This window comes from Brassica oleracea, chromosome C3 (assembly GCF_000695525.1).
Source record: "Brassica oleracea var. oleracea cultivar TO1000 chromosome C3, BOL, whole genome shotgun sequence".
Lineage (NCBI taxonomy): Eukaryota > Viridiplantae > Streptophyta > Magnoliopsida > Brassicales > Brassicaceae > Brassica > Brassica oleracea.
The window spans coordinates 60,552,071-60,561,422 of NC_027750.1; the positions used below are offsets into that span (position 1 = coordinate 60,552,071).

At 35.4% G+C, this 9,352-nt stretch overlaps 2 protein-coding genes across 3 annotated transcripts; one reads left to right on the top strand and one right to left on the bottom strand.

The window, feature by feature from the left end:
* The first annotated feature begins 869 nt into the window (after positions 1-869).
* LOC106335149 (nucleolin-like) lies at positions 870-2,715 on the top strand. 2 transcript variants are annotated; one of them, XM_013773588.1, is made up of 3 exons: positions 870-1,511; positions 1,749-1,998; positions 2,129-2,715. In XM_013773588.1, exons 1-3 carry the CDS (start codon positions 1,197-1,199, stop codon positions 2,497-2,499), a joined length of 936 nt encoding a protein of 311 aa, XP_013629042.1. In that variant the 5' UTR covers positions 870-1,196; the 3' UTR covers positions 2,500-2,715. The 2 variants fall into 2 exon arrangements, with proteins under 2 accessions (XP_013629042.1, XP_013629043.1); XM_013773589.1 differs by having other exon boundaries at positions 872-1,511; positions 1,752-1,998.
* A 1,065-nt stretch (positions 2,716-3,780) lies between these two features.
* On the bottom strand, positions 3,781-5,906 carry LOC106335148 (E3 ubiquitin-protein ligase At1g63170-like). The gene is made up of 5 exons (XM_013773587.1): positions 5,736-5,906; positions 4,929-5,588; positions 4,739-4,864; positions 4,385-4,661; positions 3,781-4,302 (listed from the first exon to the last, which is right to left on the bottom strand). Exons 2-5 carry the CDS (start codon positions 5,486-5,488, stop codon positions 4,036-4,038), a joined length of 1,230 nt encoding a protein of 409 aa, XP_013629041.1. The 5' UTR covers positions 5,489-5,588; positions 5,736-5,906; the 3' UTR covers positions 3,781-4,035.
* Between the last annotated feature and the right edge of the window lie 3,446 nt (positions 5,907-9,352).

A 9,352-nucleotide genomic window follows, 5' to 3' on the forward strand; every position in this document is an offset into this window, starting at 1 on the left:
TTCCGTCTAAACCGTAAAAACGTATTTTTCAGCCAAACCCATAAAACGTATTTATCCGCCAAAACCATAAAAATGCACTTTTCGCGAAAAACACATATTTCCTCAAAAACCGCAAAAATATTTTCGGCCAAAACCGTAAAAATGCTATTTTTCCGCCGAAACGTAAAAAATTATATTTTAGTTATTTTATTAACAAGTCCACCTCGATGCAGATGGAAATTAAAAAATGAAAAGTAAACGAACATAGTTGCATTTAGATAATTCATCTGGATGCATGGACGAAATGAAGAAACGAACAATACCCAGATGGAACATCTGGATAACACATCTAGATGGACCATCTGGATGCATCTTCCAGATGTACAAAAGAAGAGGGCGTTACGGTTTCTCAGAAGTCGAAACTGTATATAACATGATTACTTCCCAGTTCCCACAAAATAATATATACAGCTATATATGAATATTATAAACATAAAACTTTGAATAATTTTTTGAAACTCACAAAATAATAGTATTCACGATATTATTTATTTTAGCAATTATTATTATTATGATAAAGATTATAGTATTTACTGCAAAAAAAAAAATCATAGGAATAAATTATGTTATTTTTGGTTCTATTTTTTTTTTATTTTTTGGGTTCTGTTGTGAATAAAATCTTGAAAAATTCAAATTTCATAATTATAGTATAATTTATTTCTTTGTTTGGTGATTAAATATCCAAAGAAAGGTGAAAAATCTTGAACGTATTAAATGATAAAGGATCGGTTTCGATTTGCTTTGCTGAGTTCCAATTTCAGCTCGGACCCGGTTCGTTTTTCTAATCCAAATATCGGTTTGATACATAGCCGGAAATAGCTACCCTCAAAACGATTTCCACCTCTTTCAAGAAACCCTAATCATCTCGCGTCTCCATCAGAAACCAGCTTCCCGAAGCTTCCTTGCTTCCTTCTCTTGTTCTCTCCTTTCATCTCTCTATCAATCTGGAACCCTAATTATCAATCGCTTTCAAGAATCCGCTTGTAGAAAGATCAGATTTTTTCCATCTCCCTCGTAGTAAATTAGTGACGATTGCATCCCTTATCCACTGCTTGCATCAGATCGTTTTCCTGTTCTGGGTTTTTGTAAAGATCGCACCTTTTTAGCTGTTTGTTATCTGAATCTTTGATTGTTTGAGAGAGAGAGAGAAAGGAAAGATGTTTGGTGGTGGAAACAGGAGAGACGAGGGATCGATGCCGATTCAGAACACTAACTTGTTCGCTGCTTTGGACACTCGCAAGAAGAAGAAGAAGTCGGATAAGGCTGGTGGTAAGAGCAAGGGTTCGTCGTCATCGCACAAGGAGCCTGAGCCTCAGGTCTTCTGGGCACCTACGCCTCTCAAAGCTAAGGCTTGGGCGGATATCGACAGTGACGATGAAGATGATGACTATTTCGTTACCACTGCTCCGCCCCACGCCTTGTGGAATGCTTCTGAAGCGTCTCATTCTGATGTGAAAGAGACTCACGTTGAGGTACTTATAGTGGTATTGGTTTTTTTTTTATTTGCTGTTGAGCTCCCTCATAGGCTGTCTACTTGACGGATGAATCTCTGGTGCCTTCCTTGTGTTAAATTGGTTTCATAAAATTGCAAATAAACCTCTTGAGATTTCTACTACCGTTTGAAACTACTCTCGTTCAGGACTTAAGGTTTTACCTTTCTTGATAGATGGATGATAAAATATATTATGATGAGTTTGCTTTTAATGTAGCAGGAAAGTGAAAGTGAAGAGGATAACCTTGATGAAGGTGATGATGATGATGATTTGGAAGAAGAGCATGAGACGCAAGTTCATCCACAAGCAGAGCCTGAGGTGAAGAAGGCTCCTGAAGTTCCTGCACCACCCAAGGAGGCGGAGAGGCAGCTTTCCAAGAAAGAGAGGAGACAGAAGGAACTTGCCGAGCTTGAGGCTTTGTTAGCAGATTTTGGAGTTGCACCCACTGGTCAAGACAACACTCAAGGTATCTATCACACAGGCACGCAATGATGTCTTACATATGTGGACAGCTTTCTACACTGGCTTATTATTACGGGCTGAGGTAGTCATTTTTGCTAATACTGATAAGTGTTTCTTCTGCAAATACCTAACAGATAATCAAGAGAAGAAAGAAGTCAGTGGAGATGGAGAGAAGAAGGAGAACGCAACAGGAGAATCAAAGGCCTCAAAGAAGAAGAAAAAGAAGGATAAACAGAAGGAGGCAAAAGAGTCTCAGGAAGAAGTGAAGAGCAACGCAGATGCTGCTGGAGGTGAGTCTGCTGAGCAGGAGGGGGAGGCTTCTTCTTCCATGGATATCCAAGAACGGCTCAAGAAGATTGCATCGATGAAGAAGAAGAAGTCAAGCAAAGAGACTGATGCCGCTGCAAAAATTGCTGCACAAGAAGCAGCTGCGAGGAAGGCAAAGCTGGCTGCCGCAAAGAAGAAGAAAGAGAAGAGTCACTACAACCAGCAGCCAGTGAGGTGAAATCAATCACCCACCCAAACCTGTTTTGATATATGATGAACATGTGTTTCCCTCTTTCTGTTGATATGAGACTTTACTCTTTGATAAAATCTGTTGAAAGGGGGGGATGTGTTTGGGTCGTACTTTTAGAGATATGACTTTGATCTTTTTAAATTTATGTTATACAATGGGACATAACCAGAAAAGATTTGTCTTTGAGTTTGTTTTGCTCTTCTTTTCTTTTGTCTTTTGTATTCTCTCGTTCCCACTAGAATCATGTCAGGTGCATATGCTTTGATTGCTGTTATTTTTAAGAATGTCCTTGCTGGATGAAATCCATAACCCGAAATACCATAAAACGAGTCTCATTCGGTATATATTTTGTATATAGTCTTAAACCTAAGGTTTTGTCTTTAATTAAAAGTTAATCGGCTAAGAGATTGGTGGCCAATTCGCCGGGGAAGTAGAAATGTTGAGAAGAGTGATCGGTAGTGTGGCGGTTAGCTCACGGAGGTGATGATGATGAGGAAGATAATGGGATTAACCAGTTGTTCGTACATGTAGCTGTCTCAAAGCAAAGGCAAGCTGATTCTCTGCATTTTCTTTGCGGGTTTGACCCTGATGCATTAGGTATTCACTCTGTTTCCATGAGGCCAAAGCTCGAGGCTTTGGAGTTGTCTGATGATCCCACTCAATACACAGGCCCTTCTTTTGTGTAAGTGTGTTCTTCCACAAACTTTTCTTACAACCTTGTTCATTAGTATAACAGTCTTTTTTAGCTTTCAAGATTTGCCTACAAATAAAGGATTTAGTCTTTGGCCTGCTCTTTTATTCATTTCTCAATTCTAAGAAAAAGGATTGTGATTGTTTTCACAGAGAAGATGAGAGACGTATTCCATAGTTTCCTAGAGCAGCGGGGAGTGAACGAGAGTCTCTTCCCGTTTCTTCAGGCATGGCTTTATGTAAAGGACCACCGTAACTTGCTGCGATGGTTCAAATCAGTTGGCACACATATGTTCATGAACACCCATCTCCCGAAAACGCTTTAGATCTTCATCAGAAGTACGTATCTTTCGGAAGGGCACTATACCACTCTTTAATGATACAGTCACTTTTTTGCTTATCTCTACCCGTTTAAAGTAAACATATGCATCAAGCTGTGACGTTATCATACTCACTCTACTCTCTTAACACTTTTAAAGAATAAGTAGAACATATTCAAGGTCCAGTATAAAGTTTCCATTATAGAATATTGACATCTATACCAGTCATCTATTGATAAGGCAATTCAGCTGCACAAGGTATTGAAAGAGCCCTCTGGCTCTCGTATAAAGGTTCTTCTGTTCGTGATAAGATTCAGAGAATAAACAAACAAACAAAAAAAAGTATCTAGAACACACGCAAACTCAAATCACTGATTTTCAAAACTCTCCTACGTGTTGAGAGGGTTTTAATTTACAAAAGCAAAAAAGGCAATTCTTCTTAACGATGAGGCTCAGAAGCAAACGCCGTTTTGTGTATCGCTGTGTACCATTTTCTCTAACATCGAGCAAATGTCTAGATGATGCTGTGGGCCAAACCGTTATCAACTCTATGTTCATTCCTTTGTTGTTGAGCGTTACCCTCTTCCCCAGAAGAGAGGGAGGTTAAGACCCCCTGACTTGTCAGATCAGAGTTCTTCTCCCCAACTTCACTCTTGCAAAGAGGGCAACTGGCATTGATCTTCAGCCACTTGTCAACGCAGTCTTTGTGGAAGAAATGTGAACAAGGAAGCTCTCTTAACTCTTCGTTATTCGCATATTTCGCTAAGCAAATGCAACAGACCTGCAAAAAAAAAAACAATTGTAACTAGTCAAGATACTTGATCTGTACGTGTGCAGAGTCAAAAGTGTAAGCAAAAACTCACAGCGTCTTCTCCTGAAATGGCACGTTCGTTATCTGTTCCAGCCGCCACAACTCCACCTTCGCTACTACTCGAACCACCACTTCTGCTTTTCTTCAGCTTAAACTTATGGGTAGGCAATGCGTTTATCGACTCAGTTGTAGCACCACGGGGTTGAGTTAAATCTTCTCTGTATCCGAGAATAGAGATAATGCACGGCAAACAACAACATATAGTTGTGCAGAGGATGAAAGGCATGGCGTAGCCAATACAGCTAAAGGTGAGAAACACTAAACATAACCTATAGAACATTCAAAAAAAAAAAAAGGTTAAGAGTCTTTTCTTTGACAAATGTACCGAAAAGGTTTGAAACCGAACCTGTACAAGTTAGGAGCCTCGGATGCAGATGAATGCCCTCCGAATATCCAGACGTTACCTACCACAAACCATATCGCAAAGAAGCAATCCAGAGCCATTTTGAAGTACTCCATAAGAACTTTTAGCCTAAAACCCAAAACCAAATACTCAAATGATTGCAACATAGGCGCGTAAAGACATGTATGTATACCTGGCAGCGCTTATGAAGCCAGGGTATCTACTACCACCACGAGAAGACGTGTTGTTGTTGTTGGTCTGTCGAGCATCTCCTCCTTCAGATGACCTGGATATGGAGAAGGCGAATGGCCCAGCTGCAACGTTAAGATTAGGACGATGATGCTGTGCAGAATCCTGTTCAGAGGGGTGACTGGAATGGTGGTAATATCTCCAGTACAGGAGAGGGAGCGTTGCAACGCATCCACAGGCGTAACCAACAATCCAAGCAAACAAGGGTGCACGCGGATGCTCGTGTTTAGACAAAGACAAAACGACTATAGCTGCAATGATCTGGCCGAGAGTGAGGAGTAGCTCAATGGAAATCCATAGGCCAGAGTTCAAAGGACTGCGTCTGCGACGTGGGGTTCTAGGATTCGACCGCACAGAAGAAGAGGAAGAAGCTGTAACTGGGTGAGAGACAGAAGCAGTAGAAGGTCTCTCCTCTTCCTCATCCAAAACGTGATGAGAAGAGGAGCTTGGAATGTCAATGATGTGGTCATTTTGGGGTAGATGATGAGCTGATGATTGTTCCATGAATGGGTAGATTAAGGTGGTTATGACCTTTAGTTGTCAGAAGAGAAAACACCCATCTAGGTTTTGTAATACCATGGAAACTCACTCAAACTTTGACGTCCTGCAAAACCCATAAAACAAAAACATCAAATGGGGTTTCTCAGTTCATGAAATTGAGAGAGACAAGTAAGCATTAAACCCTAAAATCATCAATTCATTAACAAACCCTAATTAGCAGATGGAATTGAGAAGAAATCACGGAACAAACCTAATTCTTCAAATGGGTGAGGTTTCCTTCTTCAATTGGAGACACCCGAGAAGAGAGAGCCCAGAAAGAGTCAGACTTTTTGAGCTATTGAAATCGTAATCGTGATACTTTCTTCTTCAATTCTTTTGCGATTATTTATTTTTTTCTTTTTTTGTGCTCACCGATCAACTAAGGAGATATAATAATAATATTTTTTTTAATTATGTATATATTCGGAGCCAAACAGCAATCACACAAACAGAAGAGTATGTAATGGATTCAGGTTTCAGATAGTGATGGGGTTCTTTGGCTCCTTGCTTTTTTATTTTCTTTGTTGTACTCTTGTTGATCACTTTTCTTTTCTTTCTTGGATATGGGCTCTTCTTGATGCATCCAGCGGCAAAAGTGCCAATTTCGACCCCAACACTCTCAGTCGTGCCAAATAGGACCCGAACAAATGGTCAGTGCCAAAACCGACCTCAATTTAATTATAATTTAAGAAAAAATACATGAACTTCTTAAAACGTTCATAAATCTACATTGACTCTAACAAAAGTTAGTCAACCGTTAACAAGATAAGACGACACCGTTTTGATATATATATATATTTTTTTAAAAATATGTTCATTCCGGAACTCAAACTATGTTGTGATACCCTTTTAAATTAGCATACTAGCAACTAGATAAAAGTAACTTTTTGAAATACTATTACAAATTTGAAGTTATATAAACTACTATTATTCTTCATCTTATCCAATTTAAAATTTTGGTGACAATTGTTTCTGATTTATATAAATAAATTAACATGTTTTTATTTATCATATATTTAATAAACTTATATCTTACTAAAATATAAATAATAAAATATTTATTATTATACGATCTTAAATATACTTAAAACTTTGAATTTATTTATAAAATTTTCTTATATTAATTATTTGTAATTTTTAAAAATAAGTTGAAATTGTTTTATTTTTCAAAGTTAATATTATATATTTTGATATTTTGTTCAATAAGAGACCTTTTACCTTTCTTTCACTAAGATATGTTGTACAAAATATTAGAAATATTAAAAAATAACTAGATTATATAAAGTAATCACCAAAGTTTTAAATTGGATAAGATGAAGAAGAATAGTAGTTTATATAATGGAGAATTTCAAATGGTAATAATATTTCAAAAAATTACTTTAGTTTAGATGTTAGTGTGCCCCTTTAAAAGGATATCCCGTCACGGGTTTGAGTCCCGAAATGAACATATTTTTAAAAATATATATATATCAAAACGACGTCGTCTTATCTTGTTAACGGTTGACTAACTTATGTTAGAGTCAATGTAGATTTAGGCACGTTTTAAAAAGTTTGAGTATTTTTTCTTAAACTATAATTGAGGTGAGGTCGTTTTTGGCACTCATCATTTGTTTGGGTCTTATTTGGCACGACTGAGAGTGTTGGGATCGAAATTGGCAATTTTTCTCATATATCAAAACGACGTCGTTTTATCTTGTTAACTGTTGACTAACTTCTGTTAGAGTCAATGTATATTTAGGCACGTTTTAAGAAGTTCAGGTAGTTTTTTTAAATTATAATTGAGTTGAGGTTGTATTTGGCACTGATCAATTGTTCGGGTCGTATTTGGCACGACTGAAATTGTTGGGGTCGAAATTGGCATTTTTCCCTGCATCCAGCTATGTTTTTCTCTTGCTAATATTTGGTGAGAGGGAGAGAGTTAGAGGTTTTTTGTTATGTTGCGACAACATTCTCTTTTGGATAAGAAATTTAAGGTGTGTGAGTCTCGATTCTTCTTACTCTAGCATCATGTCAATCTTCTTGTTTCCACACAAAAAAAAAAAAAAACGATTCCTTAATCCAAACCTACGACAAGGATGATCCAGTAACATGGCATTTGCCGCCTGCAAAATTATTTCACGAGAAGTAAAAACTTTTTTAAAAAATATTTGAAATTTTCCTTTCCCATGATGTAAAACCAAACTTAGAGATGATTGGTGTCTGAAACAATATAGGCCTTATAGGCTTCTTTCACAATACTTAAACAGTTCCCAGGTTCTAATTTTAATCTGAAGTTGCATTAACCAACCTTTTAAAGATACATGGTTTCTGTATTTGTTCTCGCGCCTTCAAGTACGTGCACATAAGAACACCAAATGTGCTTGAGTAAACACAAACTCGAAGGATCAAACCATACAAGCACAAGTAGAAAGAGATAACTTGACATCTACGCATCAGATCTCTTGCATCCCCGAACATGCTATGAAGTCAATAACATAATCTAGAGATATCATAGTACGAAGTCACTTGCCTCCACAAATCACAATGCAAGTTCCACAGCGTTATGACTTCACAAAAACACTTTTTCTTGCAAAAGAAACCATATGAAAGAGGCCATCCTTATTAGTTATTAGTATTTTAATGATTCTTATAAATAAATCAGTCATAACCCAAAATCGGAATCCTACCCCTTTCTCTCCTACTAGGGTAAAACACTTGTTCCTATACAAGTGACAATTATACTTCTATGTCGACCCAATCAAACTTAATTATTTTAAAAATCAGCGAATATAGTTTGATGCTTTCTATAAACATCTTAAAGGTGTATGGAACGGAGCCCAGGGTTATTTTGGAAAAACGCTGACATCTATCTATATTATTAAAAGAAAAGTACCCATTTGAAAATGTTTTTACTTCATTAATTAAATTCCTTTTTTTTCGCTTGTTTTTTTCAGTTGCATTTATGAAATATCTAAAACGAATAAAACTGTCTAATTTATTACTCGTCTTTTCAGTTACATTAATGAAATATGCTTAAATGAATTTAAACTTCCTATTTTATTGTTTGTCTTTTTCAGTTACCTTAATGAAATATCATTAAATAAATTTGGACATAATGTCATTTAATCAACCAAAAAACTCATGAGTTATCTTTACGTGCATAATTTTAATAATTGAGATTTTTAAAAACGTGCATCATTAAAATGTTATCTAAAACATGCAACACTAATATATAACATGCATCAATAAAACTAGAATTTAACTCACACAATTGTACGGATATTATTTTCAGTTTATTAAATTTAAAAATAATTATTTATTCAAAAAATATTTAAGAAAGGCTATGTTTTAAAAAATTATATGGTATTATTTGCTCATAACTCATTTGTCATTTGATAAATTGTTAGAAAGAAAATTTTAGCATAATATAACTCAGTTGTCATTTGCTAAATTTATGGTTTTTATTTATATTTTTTTATTATTTAATTATAATATTTTCATTTTATATTTGAAAGATAAATGAATTTTCTTTCAAACAATATTTTTGTAAATGTATTTTTAAAAAAATAATCAATTAAAATTGTTATTATCATTGAATATCATTATTTTTGACATAATTTGAGTTTTCGTTTACATCAAAACTTATCATATTTTAGGATAATTTTAATTTAAAATGTAATTTTCATATTTTTCAAACAAATTCTAAAAATATTTTTTAAATATTTTGTTATAATTGTTAAAAAAATATTGAGTTGCATTTCAAATAAAAAGGTAAAAATATTATAATTAAAATATGTAAAATTTAATATAGTTTTAAGGAAATGGTCAAAATAAAAAAATTACACATAA

What these genes read in the sequence shown, in the direction of transcription:
- LOC106335148 (XM_013773587.1), bottom strand. Translation starts at nt 5,488, where the DNA reads ATGGAACAATCATCAGCTCATCATCTACCCCAAAATGACCACATCATT. An exon ending in GGCTTCATAAGCGCTGCCAG is followed by an intron (nt 4,865 to 4,928) that starts GTATACATACAT and finishes TTTGGGTTTTAG; the next exon opens with GCTAAAAGTTCTTATGGAGT. An exon ending in CCATTTCAGGAGAAGACGCT is followed by an intron (nt 4,303 to 4,384) that starts GTGAGTTTTTGC and finishes TTTTTTTTGCAG; the next exon opens with GTCTGTTGCATTTGCTTAGC.
- LOC106335149 (XM_013773588.1), top strand. Translation starts at nt 1,197, where the DNA reads ATGTTTGGTGGTGGAAACAGGAGAGACGAGGGATCGATGCCGATTCAG. An exon ending in TGAAAGAGACTCACGTTGAG is followed by an intron (nt 1,512 to 1,748) that starts GTACTTATAGTG and finishes CTTTTAATGTAG; the next exon opens with CAGGAAAGTGAAAGTGAAGA. An exon ending in TGGTCAAGACAACACTCAAG is followed by an intron (nt 1,999 to 2,128) that starts GTATCTATCACA and finishes AATACCTAACAG; the next exon opens with ATAATCAAGAGAAGAAAGAA.